The 17,500-nt window shown below is 36.5% G+C and overlaps 3 protein-coding genes and 1 long non-coding RNA gene across 4 annotated transcripts in view; 2 read left to right on the top strand and 2 right to left on the bottom strand.

Moving 5' to 3' along the window:
* LOC138039468 (leucine zipper transcription factor-like protein 1) overlaps window positions 1-13,414 on the bottom strand; it is a 23,460-nt gene extending 10,046 nt beyond the window's left edge. The window contains exons 1-5 of the mRNA XM_068885518.1: window positions 13,245-13,414; window positions 9,761-9,882; window positions 7,018-7,212; window positions 6,018-6,084; window positions 4,801-4,878 (exon numbers count right to left, since the gene is read on the bottom strand). Coding sequence (XP_068741619.1) covers window positions 4,801-4,878; window positions 6,018-6,084; window positions 7,018-7,212; window positions 9,761-9,882; window positions 13,245-13,247 — 465 coding nt within the window. The 5' untranslated portion in view covers window positions 13,248-13,414. The remainder of the gene's footprint in view (window positions 1-4,800; window positions 4,879-6,017; window positions 6,085-7,017; window positions 7,213-9,760; window positions 9,883-13,244) is intronic.
* The window catches only part of LOC138039154 (nucleotide-binding oligomerization domain-containing protein 1-like), an 85,241-nt gene that overhangs the window by 16,648 nt on the left and 51,093 nt on the right, over window positions 1-17,500 (top strand). Inside the window, exon 2 of the mRNA XM_068885346.1 lies at window positions 8,987-8,998. The gene's annotated coding sequence lies outside the window, so the exon portion shown is untranslated. The remainder of the gene's footprint in view (window positions 1-8,986; window positions 8,999-17,500) is intronic.
* LOC138039020 (uncharacterized) overlaps window positions 13,617-17,500 on the top strand; it is a 12,013-nt gene continuing 8,129 nt past the window's right edge. The window contains exon 1 of the long non-coding RNA XR_011130349.1: window positions 13,617-13,753. This is a non-coding gene — a long non-coding RNA (uncharacterized lncRNA). The remainder of the gene's footprint in view (window positions 13,754-17,500) is intronic.
* Window positions 15,907-17,500, bottom strand: part of LOC138039012 (carbonyl reductase [NADPH] 1-like) — an 18,164-nt gene continuing 16,570 nt past the window's right edge. The window contains exons 8-9 of the mRNA XM_068885160.1: window positions 17,289-17,352; window positions 15,907-16,257 (exon numbers count right to left, since the gene is read on the bottom strand). Of these exons, the coding sequence (XP_068741261.1) occupies window positions 16,163-16,257; window positions 17,289-17,352 (159 nt within the window). The 3' untranslated portion in view covers window positions 15,907-16,162. The remainder of the gene's footprint in view (window positions 16,258-17,288; window positions 17,353-17,500) is intronic.

The following is a 17,500-nucleotide window of genomic DNA, read 5'->3' as shown; positions in this document are numbered from 1 at the left end:
AGGTGAATTTGTGTCACTATCTCAACAGTTTTGTCCGAGATTATAGTGTGGCCCTTTCACATTGCTTATGGCCCCTATGTATACTGGTCACCTTCTTAGGATGAGGTTTCTCGACACTGCTGCGTCCAATTGAGTAAGCTTTCTACACAACCCTAATCTTAAGCGTGATTATCAAGTATTTCTAAGGAAGGATTATTAAAATGAAAATTGATCTCATCCACATACACTTCTCCACCTAACAAGACATTAACATTCTACATTTACCAGTCACATTTTCTTGTAAAACTACAATAATCACATTTTAACTACAAACAATTAATTTAAATGTTAAGTTTTCTATTAAACAGTCTTCAGAAGGGCAAAAGAATTATTTTCATTTAAAAAAAAGCTTAAAACATTTAAGGGATTTCAAGAAATATACATGGTTATCAATAAGAACTAATAGCAAAACTTAATCAGCTACTTAAATCATTATTTAAACATCAGACTACTGACAGCTCTGTGATACAATAAATGAGTTAAACTCAAATTCTGGTCAGTCACTTCAATTCCACTTTATAATAAATCAGGCCAAAATAATTATTTTTCCACAGAGTTTAAGCTACACATGATTTAACCTTGGAGATAAACATTCCAAGCAGTAATTTTTGTGTTATTGATTCCAAAAAAAAAATTAAGTCTGTCGAGACAATTTCTAGGCAAAATCAAGGAGACATGATATGTTAAGCTGTGGATAAAAATACATCTCAATACTAAATCATGCAAAGTAGAATAAAGTAATAACAACCTTTTGCTGATCTTGAATCAATTCTTTCAACAATTCTTTTTCTGACAATTGTAGAAGAATCATGATTTCTCAACAGGCTTAATAATCACTCTGACTGTTAATAAATCCCAATTTATCCTGTGTCTGCACATTCAACTGTTTGACCCACTCATCACATAATATAAATGTACCTAACATATAAACAGGATGTATCCATGGAGCTTCTAAATGCAAACCAAAAACCTCTTATTCGTTAAATATTAACCAATTAAAAGGAGTGAGATTCCATGGTTTATAATTTGTGGTTTGTTTTAATTGTGCTTGAAAAGAATGATGTACTTTCTTGAGATTTAAATAACTTACAAGATGATAGGTAGTTGGAGTTTTCAAAACACAAGAGTTTCTATTCGTACAAAATTAAACGTAGAGTATATCAAAGAAAGGAAAAAAGATATCCAAAATCCACTCACAAGTCTGAGAAAAGAATGTACAATACCATTAGGACTAAATCATGATCATTAATAATGTACAGTTAGGGAAACTATCATGGGCTAATTATTTTTCAAATGCAGAATTTTAGTATAATGAGAATAAACCCTCCTAGTATTCCACAAGTAGTATCTTTATCAAAATATTAAAAAAAAATAATGAACAAACATCAAAACAAATACATTACCACCTGACACTATTAATTTGAATAGAGAAAACAATACATTGCAACACAATTAACACTAGATAATACCGGTACTAGTTACTGGTATTGGTTAATCCCAAAATTGTAATCTTGTAAAGAAACCCTTTTCTTGTTAAAAAATTGAAAGCACACCTACATGTACATGTAATGCATGCAAGGCTCAGAGAACCAGAAAAGATGTCAAAAGCTAAAGTGAGATTGCTGGGTGTTCCAAACCTTATCACATATTTGAAATAATTACTGACATTATGTATATATAATGCATGCTTTCACAGTAGAATCTACTTTGTTTACGTTTGCATAAATGCAGAACTTATTTTTAACTTATTTTTGTCAAACTGTAGAATATACTCAGTGTACATAAAATGTATATATGACTGTACATGTATGAATAACTTTTACACTAAATAATCATTTTAAAAAATGTTATTTAGAAGATGTTCAAAAATTGTGCACCAACTATATATATATCCAGTTGCTGAATTGGAATAAACAGTGTGGAAGTAAATATGCAGGAAAAATCAAAAGTTATTGTCAGGTGCTCCCAATTAATACACACAACGAATAACACGGTTCCTTGATGTTGTTGTTTCAAGACAATGTGTAGGAAGAGATCAGTAAAGAAACAAACCAAACTGTAAATGAATGTGCATGGCATGTGGGGCCTTTGTTTTTGCTAATGTTTTGTGGCATTTTTGTTCTTGTTCATGGCGTTGCAGAAATACGCTGAGCCCTAATAATATAACCCTGTGGATTCACTAAATAAAAATGGTTATACATTGATTAATCTTAATGGCCGCTATGGCCTCAGTTTCTTCCTTAATGTGGAGGAGTTAATCTTGGAAACCTCAATCTCTTTCAGGCCATTTTTACATGTACTACGTACTGTACACACTTTTTTATGTGTTCCAACCTTAATTTTAATAATTATTTCACATAATTATTATATAATTATATGTTTTTCTTTTCAGATATTTTCATAACTACTCTGCCTAAGTACCATATGACCAGCCTGGCCTACTAATTACTATAACTCTATTTACTCAATAAGACAATGCTCTTTTCTTGCTCTTTTCACCACTTTTCCTCACAATATAAATTTTTATTCAGCTTGTTTTCTTGTGATTGTGCTTGCTCTTTCTTCCACTACTCATCACTATGATATTCAGGCTCTTTCTCATTGTTTGTCAGTGATATTAAAATCACCTGGCATTACAGAGTACAACCTACTGACGTTAGACAGACTAAAATCTACTAAGTCTCACTCTTAGGAGTCAATCGTTGTGTTATCCTATTAGGCTTCTGCTTCCTAAGAGTGACACTAACAGATTTTAGTACATTTAACAATTATTCCATGAGCGCGCGTTTGATATGAGATGGTAAATAGCCAACGAGGCACGTAACGCTGAGTTGGCTATAACCAGTCTCATATCCAACAAGCGCGAATGGAATAAATGTTTTATTAAATTCCTTAAACTGCAAAAATTTGGAAGTACGAAGTACCAGCGTAAAAAGGAAGAAAATCCAAGCAAAATTGAGAAAACTCAATGAAGATACGATGTTGTGTAATACTATGTGGTCAGACAGATGACTAGGCTTATCACAAAAACATTTCTTGCCTTTTCGTGTACTTCTAAACATCAGAATTGATCCAAACTTTCCACAAAAAAGTTTCTTTTCTTTTTTGGCTTTATTCAAAGAGAAATTTTGCTTTCTGGCAAAAAAAAATTTAGTTTAGCAATGCTTAGCACAATCATTTACCATATAAGGTCAAACTAAGGTATATGAGCTGATAACCGAGATTGAGTGAACCAATCAGAGCACGCGAAATGCATTATCCGAGGTTGAGAATTTAATAAACATAGGATATTACATGGCCACGCAGGTATACAAATTTTATCTTCGAGTGTTGTCAAAAGATACTTTCAGCACTCTCAAAGATAAAATTTGTATCCCCAAGTGACCATGTAATGTCCGTTTATTTTATAGATATCGATGAAATGTCTAGATTTAGAACAACTTGCTTTACTCATGAAAAAGTGGTAACCAACCTCTAAAACACATTATGATACACGTTTTGTAACATGAAACAAGATTATGAAAGTTATGAAAAACAAGTCATGATAATGTAAAATTTTGCAATAAAAATGTTAATGTGGTAGAGAAGAATTATAATAAAGCACAAAAATTAATTATCTTACAGAAGAGGAAGCTCGCATTTTATTAGCTAATTGTGTTCATTACCATGACGACACCTATATTCTCAAATGTTAAAGATAAAAATGATATGTTCACTGAGCGAGGTGAAGATATGATTTTTTAGTAAAAGGAGAAATGCTGGTATTTCATCAGTATCTATATAATAAATTTAATTTAATAAAAAAAAGGAAAGCATTGAAGGTGCACCCTTATTGGCTCCTCAAAAAATTAATTAATATCCTTTGCTATTCACCTCACTCACGCCAGATTTGGCCCCAAAAATAATAATAACAATGATAATAATTTCTAATTATTGGAATTGTGGTAGGAATAAATGAGTTAAAATCATCTTCTGGTGCTATATTATCGCACTGTTTTAGTTTAGACTAAAACAACTATTCACCTCAGTGTAAGTGGCTAGTGGTGGATATTTACCTGGCCGCTTCGCAGCCTGGTAAATATCCACCACTTCGGTGAATAGTTGTCAATTACAATGACTGTATTCTGTCTAATGACACACAATTTTAACTGTCAATGGGGGACCCCCTTGGGCATGAAACGTTAACAACATCCCCCTTAACCCTTTCCAACCCAAGAATGACACAGTTTTACTGTATAATGACAGACAATTTTCACTTGTCAATGAAGGCCTGATTCAGGGGTGGAGGTGTTAGGAAACTTAACACAGAAATTCCCGTTAAGAAATCTTGTACCCCTTGAAGCTCCTCAATTCAAATATATATGTAGGTGTATACGTTGCAGGTCATAAATTTTGTTCCTTAGGTTAAATTGCAACCAAACTACAATCGTGGTCAAAAGTTGTTGGGATTCAGGTTGCGAGCATTAGTTCACTTCACACCTAATTCAATTATTCTATTAAACTATTGGCTGAAGTATTTGGGAAATACATGTACCATGCTCTTGTGCGTCCCCAAATAATTGAAAATTTAAGGTAGCTCTGAATCCGCCCCACAAATTTTTTTTAAACTTTGCATTTTTTGCCTTTGAGTTACATGTAATTCAGGCCTCGCTAGCCTTGCACGTTGGCAAGCATAGAATTAAAATATTTTTGGCTGTAAAATGAGCCTTGTCAGACTACCGATAAGTGCAAATTTTTGCACTTGGTCTATGACTAACTTACTATTTGAAGTAATGCTGCTCCTCCACCTTCATTTAGTGGTTCTAGCTTAGGTGTTTGGGATAATTTAGATAACTTAGACTGCAAGGCAAACAGAAACAAAATTAACATTAACGTTAACATTAGTTAACATCAACATTAGTACAGTGTACTAGCATTAGCATTAATAATTGCACTTAGCAACAACATTGGCATTAACAATTTAGCATTAGCATTAGCATTTAACATTTAACATTAGCATTAACATCAACATTAGTACAGTGTATTAGCATTAGCATTAACAATTGCACTTAGCAATAGCATTGGCATTAACATTAGCAATTTAACATCAACATTAGTACAGTGTATTAGCATTAGCATTAACAATTGCACTTAGCAATAACATTAACATTAACATTAACATTAGCATTAGCATTAGCAATAGCAATAGCAATAGCAATAGCAATAGCAATAGCAATAGCAATAGCATTAGCATTAGCATTAGCATTAACAGTAATTAGCTCAGTGGTAGAGAATCTGTAGGTTCGACTCCTGCAAAGAAGTACTCTGATTTTTTGGGAGTATGCCCGAGTCACCATTGAAAAAATAATATTACCCCATCTCTTCAAAATTAACACTGTTAGGCTGCATGTATGGACCAAGGACATACAGTTTAGGGTCAGCATGGTGTAATTGTTGATTCAAAGAGGGAACTGTTCTCTCTGAATATGAATAGCCTCTTTTAAAACTGGCGGAGGCGTGATCTAAAACACAAAAAACAATCTGCTAAACATGAGGTGTGACAATGTTCAAAATTCTGCAGATGTTTGAAAATGTGAGAGGCCCTATCACTGGTTACGGTAAATGCTCCTTCACACTTGAACGGAGCCCGCAAGGGACAGGGTACCCTAGGATACCCTAGATCAGGCCTCCACCAGTTTTCAACTTAAGATAAAAGAGGCTATTCATATTCAGAGACAACAACCCTCTTTGAATCAACAATTACACCATGTCAACCTTAAACTATCTAAAGTTTGATTCCCACATTTTTTTTCACATTAGCATTTTCTATTTATTAGAAATCCAGCTTCCATCACTTTGTATTCTGTCTAACTGAAACTTAAAGGTTTCGTCATTTTCTTAAAATTCTTTACTTTACTTATCTGCTACTATCAAGACCATGGTTTAAATACCTTTATATAAAATTGCATCTACATGAAAAGGTTTTTTCACTGTGTTACCTGTGAAGTAGATTTTGTGGCAGAGAATTCTCTTTCTTCAAACTTTGCAATTTCATCTATTAGATCTCTGCAGTTCACAAAGAGAAAAAAAATTATCAAGCATGTACCTTCAGTTTACATACTGTTTAATAAACAAACAGAACTGTTTAATCTGGTTCTAGACCCAATGAAACATTAGCTGTGAGTTTGTTGAACGGCTCCAAAACATTCCACACAAAGTGTGTCCCTCTGGAGGGCCGACCAAGGGTTTGAATGTAGCCTTTGTGGGAGTCACACGAGGGTATGGGGCCAGAGCAAAAACCTGGAGTCAGTGAGGGGAGGGGCGGGAAGGAAAGGAAAAGCCTTCCCGCCCCTCCCCTAGTTCGAATGGTGAGAGGAGAACATTAGCATACAAGAAAACAAGCTACATGTAAGCCTTACTAAGTTATTTTGCCTTATATGGACTTCAGTTCTGATGAGGAGTGTTTTATTGGTTTCTAAATCTCATGCATGTGATGCTTTTTCAGTGACCTGATAGAAGTAGTGTTTCACCCATGAATTATAATAAAAGACTTTTGAAAGAATGATTAAAAATAATGCACTACACAAATTATTAAAAAAATAATAAGCATCAAAGAGTATCAGGAAGACAATTTTTTGGGTCAATTGATTGGGAAAAAACTAACAACTCATTATTTTCTCAACTTAATTTTTAGTTACCAGCTGTAAACTGAAACGAATTTAGAATCAATCATTGTGACTTAAGGTCCCTCGGGCCAGACCCCAGAGGTGTATGAGAAAACATTCTCCACTTCTTTTAATCCTCAGCCAGTGGAAAATCAAAACTGGACCTTCCAGTTTCTTAATGAAATCTGCCACGATTTTGAAAACTAACCCAAATTCCATGCATAGTAATTAATTTTGATGTGGACTGATATTTAATGACAGCCGCTTTAGGCTTGCAACCAACCAAAAGGTCTGTTGTCGCCACAATAAAGTGTATTGCATTCAATAGTATTACCTATTTTCTAGTTCAGATATATCTGCTTGCAGTTTGAGATGCCATTTTTCAGCCTGACAGAAAACTTGTCTCAAAAGAAGAACATTTGTGTGTGCAGCATTGATGAGTTCAGACTCCACTTCTCCCCTCACCACTGCACAGAGACCATCCAACATGTCTGTGACTTCATCAAGAGTGTATGTGTCCTCTACAAGTCTAAAATAAAGGGAGAAATGAATTAAGCAAAGAATATTTTCCTGTATGGGGTAAAAAATTTTTAAAACCTGGTGGAGCTCCGCATGCCAAAGGTGCATGTGCTGAACTTAATGGGAAAGAAAATAATTTTGGTAACCCATCTGTGCGTGAAAATTTCAAATTGGTTTTGGTCACCGCATGACCAATATTAAACCCTAGAGCTCATTGAGGCACTGGCCATACTCCGGCTAGTTTAGAGCATAATTATAATATTTGATATCGGACATTCATGTTATGGTCAATTATTGACACCTGTTAAAACAAGGTATCAGCTGACCATTATCATGTGACCACCTTGTGGGCTCAAGTTTAGAGCTCATCGAGGTCAGCTGTTTCTTTCTTTAAAGTTGACTGCTGAACGGATACTGGGTTGCAATTGAATTGCAGGCTCAAGCCAAGTTAACTTATTGTAAGAATAAATAACCCAGGAGCTTGGCTTTTAGGCTTGGCTAAATCTATATATTACTTGTTGTGACACTAAAATCTTTTTGCATTCAAAGTTTTATCACCTGGTGAATAGCCTAACCTCTTGCTCCACTGATTTTGTATTTGTGGTGGTCATTAAAAAAGAATCACTTTATAATTAGCTACAGTTGTAATCAAGCTAGGCCAACCACAATTGCTGGCAGAGAGTGTCAATGCAACACTGGGAACTGATCACCCAACTCTACATAATAATAACAGTGTACGGGTTCTTTAATTAAAGTCCTTCAGTTTTCACAAAAAAAGGTTGTGAGACTGTGAGGACCTGACCTACAACTTATACAATTTAGTCCTTATTGGCAAGAACTTGAAAGATTTTAGTAATGTACCCATTTGACCATTTGCAAATGTAATTAGAAAGGCAGCACTTTCTCCTGAGCAGTCCCTGAGTATCGGTCTAGCCACGCAGTGAATCGACAACCTCCCATGTGCTAATTATTATTTTACCTCTTGTACCACTATGCCAAGGCGCGGTGGCCTCATGGTCAGTGTGCTCGACTCCGGATCGAGTGGTCCAGGTTCGGGTCCCAGCCCGGGACATTGTGTTGTGTTCTTGGGTGAGACACTTTACTCTCACGGTGCCTCTCTCCACCATACATGTCCAATACTCCTACATAATCTCTCCACCCAGGTGGGAGGGGGGTTGGCGCAGTGGTAAGATCTCTGCCTTCCAACCCTAAGGTCCCGGGTTCCATTCCCGGTTCTGCCGAGACTGGAATATTTGGCAACCTTCTTTCTCGCTAAAGTTCACTCAGCTTTCCATCCTTCCGAGGTCGGTAAAATGAGTACCAGCATGCATGGACTGCTTAGAAGCAGCTGCAATTTGCGCCTGTATATGCTTCCAGTCCACTGGGGGTAAATTGATCATTGTAAAGCGCCTTTGAGACGTTAGTGATAAGGGCGCTATATAAATGCACCACTTTACTTTGGATGTATAAATGGGTACTGCCGAATCTAATGCTGGGGGTAACCCTGCGATGGACTAGCATCCCATCCAGGGGGGAGTAGAAATACTCCTAGTGCTTTATGCTACAGAAACCGAAGATAAGCACCGGCCTGATGGGCCTGATGGGCCTTCTAGGCTCGTAGCAGACTTTTTTTTACCACTGTGCCAACATGTTGAAGGTTGGGGGGACATTGTGACAAGCTTTCTTTTGGTCCAATCACATTTATTTGATTATGTTACAGAGTTCCATCAAAATACATGTGGGAACAACAGCTTGTAGAATTCTACAGTGTTGGAATGTTCTCATTTAAACTTAGCCTCCAACTATTTAAAACTACATTTACTACGGGCGACCGAAACTCAGCCTTTCGTTGTAATAACTATTAACCAATAAACAGACTTAAGGACGGTGCCTACTAATTCAAAAGTATTTTATGCTGCTTACTGAATATGTGGGAAAAGCAGACATTAACAAGTGTCATTGAAATCCAAAAAGAAAATTGGGGGTAAGCATGCATTTTTCAAAGATAATTCATGAATAATATTTGTACAATCATGTAAAAAGCTTAAAAATACAAAGCAATGTGTATGGCGTTCTTTCTCAAATTGAAGCTTAATTATCTCTCAAAACTGCATGGTTAACCCCAATTTTCTTTCGGATACCAGGAGTACTTAGATCTACTTTCTCTGGATAGTTTTAAACTGCGCAAAAATATCCCTGTATTAGTAAGCATTACCGATAGAAAATCCGAGTATCTCGAGATGCACAGAACGTATGTACAGCAGGCACCGTCCTTAGTTATCTCTGAAAAATGCATGGTTATCCCCAATTTTCTTTTTGGATACCAAGAGGACTTGCCAAGTTCTACTTTCTCTGCGCAAAAATATCCCTGTAAAAATAAGCACCACTGATAGGAAATCCAAGTATCTCAGGATGAGCAAAAAGTATGCGCAATTAATAGCAGGCACTCTGCCTAATACCAGACAATTTTAGTCGTCAATGGGGTTGGTTGAGGAGTCTACAGGTTAACCTGTCCCCTTTTACGAAAACAAAAATAAAATGACCAAACTAACAATTACCTGCTCTCCTTAAGTTCTTCAAAGGAAGCATCTACACCTCTAAGTCTCTGACCTCGGCTGTACCGTGCAAATCGTAGATAGTTGACGACAATTTGTTGATGGTGTTCATTTAGACCAATATCCTGTAATGAATAATTATTGCAATTTTGAATCACAACAACTTATTAAATTTCTTCTCCAGCCCACAGTCTCTAGATCACGAAAGATTTGCCAGTAAGCTAAATGATACACATGAGATAGAAACCCTAAAACAAAATGGTTGCAGTCATTGGCCATGGAAGCACCAGCTAAATGGCCTTTCTTTTCTTAGCCTGCGTGGCAGGCCGTAGAAAGGAGCGCCGGAGAGTAGGGAGGGAGGAGGTCCCTCCTCCCTCCCTCCCTACACTCCGGCGCTCCTTTCTACGGCCTGCCACGTAGGCTATTCTTTTCTTACCACAAGCATATTAGTGTTTTTTCCTCTGGAAGTCACATAAAACTACAATATAGTCATCCTTCAGGGATACATGTAGTTAATTTCAAGATCTACATTGCATGTGCACAACAAATGCTTACTTTACAATGAAATGATAGTCCATGACCTTTTATGAAAATAAAAAAAATGAAGTAGATCGAAACCATGTTAAAACCGAAAAAATGCCTTGTGGCAAAGCTCTCCCAGACAGACATTCAAGTGTTTTCTATGTAAAATTTACTTTGGGTAACTCTCTTTATAGTCATAAATAAATAAATAAATAAATGGCTTTATTAGTAGTCTCCACAGAGTGGCTCTTTGCCTACTTATTTAAAATATACACATGTACATGTAGACTATGAAAAAAAACTGTATCCATGGACTGTATAAATTAAAAACTTAAAGTACAAAGCTAAAATAGAAGATTATGAGTAATTTAAAAGGTATGAAAGTAGAAAGGAAAAAATGAATACCAAACGTTTCTCTCTAAAAAGTGTCTCTTAATCGCTTTCCAAAATATAGTGTAGTCAGTACAAAGCCTTTAGCTCTGTTGGAAGGTTGTTAAAAACACTGGTAGCTTGATCTAGTAGTAGCTTGGACCTTAGTAGCTCTATCCTGCTCTATCCTAGGAGCTCTTATTACAGTTAAGTTGAAAGAGCTAATGTTATGTTGTAAGTTTGACTTTGATCGGACAACCTTTATTATACATTACTTTGTGAGCTAGTTAATAGCTACCTTTATGCTACTGTACGCTCTAGACGATCTTTAACAGGTAACCATCCCAGACCCCTTGAGGTCATTACATTTTGAGCCACCATCACCCTCTATTGAGCACCTGTTAAGTTCTCCTATTTTTGACATTTTTCTGAGTTATTACAATCAGAATTTTGTGCTTTTTAAAATTCTATTGTATTTTTTTGCAAGTGCTTTCAGTAATTTTGGTGTCACATTATTATTTTTATTTTTCTAGCATGCAAATGTTTAGAAAACGGGTCCACCTTAAACTCCCACTAAAGAATTATAAATGATCATCTTACCACACAAAATTATGATGGATTTACATGTAATTTGTTCTAATTAAAAATTGCTTCAAAAACAGCTGAACCTTAATAATCAGCCATCATCATGATGATAAAATAAACAATGTTAATAAGCAAAAAAATAAAACATCATAAAAATATTCTCCCACGTGGGAAGCATTTCAACAAATCAAGGTGAACCCTTCATTCATCTTATCAGTATTTATCTCAGTATGTGGTGAGAAGATATGAATTTTTATGTTTGAGAAGCAAAAACAATATCTTATGAGTGAGAGCAGCGAACAAGGGAGACATTGTTCTTGCCACAAGAACATAAAATTTATATCTGCGAGCTGCATGTATCGTGTATTATTTTCTTTTTATTATGTGGTGAATTAATAATTAAACATGGTAGAGATAGAAAAGAAGGCCTTAATACAAATACAGGGTATTAATAAAAACCAAAAAAAGGTATACAGGAGTCATGACATAGTTGCTGAATATGACTTTTCTCATGTTACATACAAAAATTGCCACTCGGTTCCTGAATGTAGTTGTTGTATTGACTCTACAAAGTGTTATAGTTTCCCGGTAAAACACCCATATAATAGAAAATAACAAATTTCATCTTGATCATAGAAAAAATAATTAACATTCCAAACATAAACCAATTTGCACCCTACCATGGAAGTCTGTAGCAAATATTGTGAAATATACTGGTAGTCAAATTATGGTCAAATTAAATCAAATATATTCATGTGATATGACAGTGTTTTTGTGGTACACTGTATTACATACAGTCTATTTGCATACAAAGCAGTGCATTAATCATCATGCAACAAAGTTCTCTTTTTTATAGTGGCTGCTAAAATAACAACGAAAATAAAGAGATCAGACTATTCAGGGATACTTTGAGTGTTTCTTCAGGGGGTAACTAATCGATTAATCAATAGTACTCAATAATACTCAATATTTGTCAATTGATTAGTTATAACAATCATAAAAATCGATAATCACAAAATTTGGCTAGTCACTAATTCTTTCTTCATCGAAGCTGAACTAGCGAGCAGCACGTGTGTGTATTTATCGAGTGGTAGAACTGAGTTATTTTCTCCCATATGTATAATAATAATGGATCACAACTAAGCATTAATTTCCTACCTTGATAGCTTCCCATCTTTTTCGATCAAATTGATAAAATCGATCGTTTAATTACAGAAATCGATAAAATCGATAATCACAAAAAGTTGACCGATCGATTTCAATCGATTTTCGATATTAATCGATAAATTATGATCGATTTCAATCGATTACTATCGATTTTCATCGAGTATCGAAAATATCGATTAGTTACGCCCTGGTTTCATTCACCAGTGGAACCGACCACCGTTCAACTGCAAGTTCAGATGCGATACCTCTGAGGCACAGGAACCTCGTGCTAGCATTGAGGCCACTAGTTCAAGCAAGGCATACAAAAGGAGTGTTTGTATTTATAAAAGAGGTATCTTCCCTAATTCACATCTACCATTTCGCATGCACTCCAACACAAACAATTTTTCCCTTATGACAAACAGCAAAACAAGCAGCTTAGACACAAAAATCAATAGACTAACAATTTGTTACAAGCGATTTTGTTTCAAGATGTCACTAACATGCCGTACATCGAGACCCATTTAATTAAGGCTAGGTCGAAAAATCATACCGAAAAATCCTCTTTGAATATACTTATCGATCAACTTCCTACAGCATCATCTGTTACAATGTATCTATGAATGTCGGCACGGCATGGTATTTTATTCATTTCAAATTAATTAAGTTCATATTAAAGGAACTCACGTTAATCATAATAAGTTCACGACGAAAACATTCATCGCTAATTTTAATGTACATGTCATGTCCTTGAATTCTGTCATGCTCCCAGACGCATAAACTTTGTCTTTTTAAACCTCGACAGAGACGATTCCTGGGTTGTCATTTCAGTTTCTCGACTTTAAAAAACAGACAGCTTACTTACCATTATTTAAAATCACTTTTCCCAAGGAATGGTTTGGTCCTTTCTTAAGTGGGTCCCAACTCGCCAATTTTAAAAGCAAAGGGGTTTAATTGCTCAAAAATTATTTCTTCCTCAAAATCGAGGACGCCGAAACTCCGCAGCCATAGCAAAGAGAACGCTTGGTAACCTGGTCAGCAACCAGAGGAACTAAGGGACTGGGGTAGGGCGCTTACTCCTGCCCTCCCTCAACAATCGACGAGACCTCGATTTACAGCAGGGTCGCAGACCCAAACACAAAATTCGAATGCTCAGTCAACTTTACGATTTGCCCGGGGTGGGGGGGGGGGGGGGAGGGGGAAGGGGGGAATATTTCCTATTAATGGACTAATGGGGTCGCATTTTCACGACTGGATTGACCGTAATGCACTTACGTCCAGGTTTCATCCTATCTGCTATAATGGGGTTGCATTTTCAACAGAGTTCCCGACAGAGTTATTAGAACGGGGTCGCCAATCATCGGGATTTGTGGGGTAAGAAAATTTTGGCTAGATTCGCGGTAGTTGATTTAATATTTATTGGTCGCATTACATCCAGTTTTGAAATTACAATTAAAAGGCTTTATTTAAGGTTTATGTATAAACAGAAAGTGACTAAGTTGGGGTCGCTAAAATTACATTTTCCCTAAAAGTGACTAAAATGGCATTTACAATTTGCCATAAAATAGACTATAAAGGGGTAGGCGTTCTGAGAGGCCAGCGGCACATACCCAGCGAAAATTGATCCAAGTACCCCCCCACCCGCCCCCGAGACGATTTGTAGGGCGCAGAGAGTCTTGAAAGTTGGACCTTCCGGTTCTAAGTAAACGAAATGGGAATGCGATCAGTATAAAACGCAGACTGCAGACCAGGGGTGAAATGCAGACTTAACGTAACTGTTGAGAAAGCCCAAACCCCTTAGAAATGCTAACCTTAGGCCTAATTAGGCGTAAAACAATATTTAGGCTTAAGAATCTCGTGGAGGTGTCTTTATGTGAAAGGCCATCATATGGTTCAGAAAAAATTCAGATGGAAGGCCCTTCTTTCAAAGAAATAAAACGTTTAGATTATCTGTACCGTTTGTCTTTAATTCAAACTAACCAACAATATTATAGAAAACGCAACTGACATAACGGTAAAAGTTTAAAAGTGTAATGCTAGACTGACATGATCAACGTGTTTGTTGAGAGAGTAGGAAAAAGCAGAAATCTCTGATCCTCTTATTTAAATGCATTAGGAATATAGGGCCTAAATACATTAGAGACTTTTTAGCATAAGAGAAACGTCTTACAATTTAAGAGGAAATGGTATTACGGAAATCTTTGCGTTCCCAAATTTAATCTTAATTTTATGAGGAACTCTTTAACCTACAAGTGCGCTCAACTATGGCATAAACTTCCAGTAGATGTCAAGCTGGCCGATAATGTTAATAATTTTAAGTCTAAGCTAAGATCATTAAACCATTTTCGAATTCTCACAGCTGGACTGAATCTAGCATGAAATGGATGCTAATGCGGGCAGAAAAATTGCACTTGAAAAGTTTGCCCGCATTAGCCTCCATTTCATGGTAGATCCAGTCCAGCCGTGAGAACTCGAAAATGGTCTATTCAGTTGTAATCGTTATATCTTAATTTTTTTTTTAATCTTTAATTTTTTTCTTCTTTTTACAACTGTAGATTTAATACACGTTCGTATTTTGAACGAGCACTTGTGCTCGTAGACGATAACGTGGTTAAATAAATGGTAATGTAAATAGAAAAAACGTTCAGTAAATGTAAGACGCTTTCATACTGCATTCGCTATCAAGCGAAAAAAAAAGTGATTTCAGAGAGGAAGGGAGAGAGAAAGGGAAAAAAAAAAGTTATTTACCAGCTAAGGGTCGGTCCTTATAGCGAAAAACTGTGACCGAGGTCTTGAAAAAGCTGCCTGAAGCCGCCCGCAGGCAGGATTTTTACACGGCAATCTTCCCGGCAGTTGAATCTTCCGCTTGACTTCGACTAGTTTCCTTGCCCCCGCGCCGGATTAACCTCAGAGATAAAATAAATAACTTACTAACTTCGTTTTCTCTGTCCGTAGGATCCACGTTTTTTTCCCGTTGATTTATAGCCTGCGCGCTTCGCGTTTGGGACATAAATATCAACGCAAAAAAACTCGGTCCGTAACTTACAGTACGGAACTAGAACTCGGTTAGTAGGAGGTATATCGTACAGTTCCCTTACCTTTTTTATGGAAACTTTTCGTTCACCTTTTTCCCCTAAATGTCTGGGAAAACAAAAATTTTGTGTAACCATAGTGGCTATTAACACTCAGTTCTAATGTAGCAGACATATTTTCGGACCTCATTGCTCTCCCCTGAAGGGAGAGAAGTACGTCTGAGTTCAAACACCAATTCTGTTATTGAATAACAGATACACAATATTGCAGCATACAGGATCACAACAACAAACTCTTTTCTTTGAGTTTGCAAATCTGGTATGTCAATGGCACTCATATGACTTGTCATTCAAGTTTTATTGAAGACACACATGATACATTGAACACTCAAAGACTGCAGAGTCCATTGTCACATATGAAGTATTACGCATCTATACAGACCTCCTGCTCAGTTAATAAGAGCTAAGTATTAAGGAACACAACAAACCAGCTAATTCCTGTATTCATGGCTTTAATGCTATGACAAGCAGTTTGAATTTCACATGGATTTTGCAACCTCAAAACTGCCACTTAGTTGACCTAACTACTTTGCATGTAACAGCAGTACTTGTTTTTAATGAAATTGATGATTTTTTGACAAGTGATACAGATCATTACAATAAAAGGAGCGAGCAACAATAATATTGGTACATGCAGGTACAATCTATAATGCAATTAGGTGCAACAGTTTGACACCACAAGAGTCCAGGGTTACCACTGTTGCACGGTTTTGTCACTGACAAATTCTCCATGTGGAGCACCGGCATTTGGAGGCAGTAAAGCCAAGTAAACAGGTGTTTCTGCACCTGTAAGGAGAGTTAAAAAAAAATGAGATAATAAATTAAACCACTTTCATAAATGGCGACCACCTTTTGTACTGTACCTTGTTAATTAGACCTCCTGCACGCCCTCATTTTGAAACAAAGTTAATATTCTTTTGAAATTGGCTTGTCATATTTCACTGCCATTATGAAAGAGGTCTATTATGTACAGAGAATCACGCATGTAAATGAAAAGTCATTCCCATCTGGTGGCCATCATTGGTGAGACCTCATTTAAGACAGTTGTGCTGTTATGAGCAGTAGGTTGTATTATAAAAGGTTCCCTAGCCTTGGACTAGGCTCTTACATTGTAACACGAAATAAAAGGAGTAACCAAAGAAAGGAGAGCAGGGGGTTCTTAAAAAAAAGTGTGTGGCAGAGCTTCCACTACCTCTCTTCTTAACCTTTATTCCCATCTCTCCTTGCTTCCATCCTCACTACTTTTGGCCTATAGATATTCCCACTTTTTGTGCCAGTTCCATAGCTATAGTGAAGCCTAATTCCATGCTACTGTACCATGTAATCTTGTTACTGGTACTAATTTTGCGGCGGGTCTAAAACACAGGTCACATTCCACAGGTCACTCGTTGCAGGTCATTGTTTTACCTTCTTGAAAGTAACCCAAAACCCTCAATTTGGCTAACCCTAGGCCTAAAAACCAACCTTAGGCCTAGGGTTAGCCAAATTGAGGTTTTTGGTTACTTTCCAAAACATAAAATAATGACCTGCAACGAGTGACCTGTGGAATGTGACCTGTGTTTTAGACCCGCCGCTAATTTTGGGAAGTGATTAATAAGCACCAGGAAGTTTTCAGTTAATTTAATGTCAAGGCTCTCTTCCTTACAATTCATTGTTAAAGTTCTGTACTCAAGAAAATATGTTATGCACCACGAACATTGTAAAATGGAGGTCCTCAAACAATATCACAATTCCCCTGTTCATCAAATACTAGTGTGCATTGATTAACACCAAAGTGAAAGCTGCTGAGCTGTAGATGATAAAAGTACATCATATACCTTCATCTGGAGACTTGGTTGCTCTGGGTCCAGCCATATCTGTACGCACCCACCCAGGACAACACTGAAATTGCAGAGAGAAACAAGAGAAGATTTACTTGCCAGTAACAACCAAAAATTATCTGACAGTAATAAACAAAATCTCTCTTAAAATGCAAATGCAGATGAATACTATGTGTGACCAAAAGACCATTATTGGTTTTCAAGTTCTC

Source organism: Montipora capricornis, chromosome 1, assembly GCF_036669925.1.
Source record: "Montipora capricornis isolate CH-2021 chromosome 1, ASM3666992v2, whole genome shotgun sequence".
In the NCBI taxonomy this organism is placed as follows: Eukaryota; Metazoa; Cnidaria; class Anthozoa; order Scleractinia; family Acroporidae; genus Montipora; species Montipora capricornis.
This window is presented reverse-complemented; position numbering and strand designations above follow the sequence as displayed.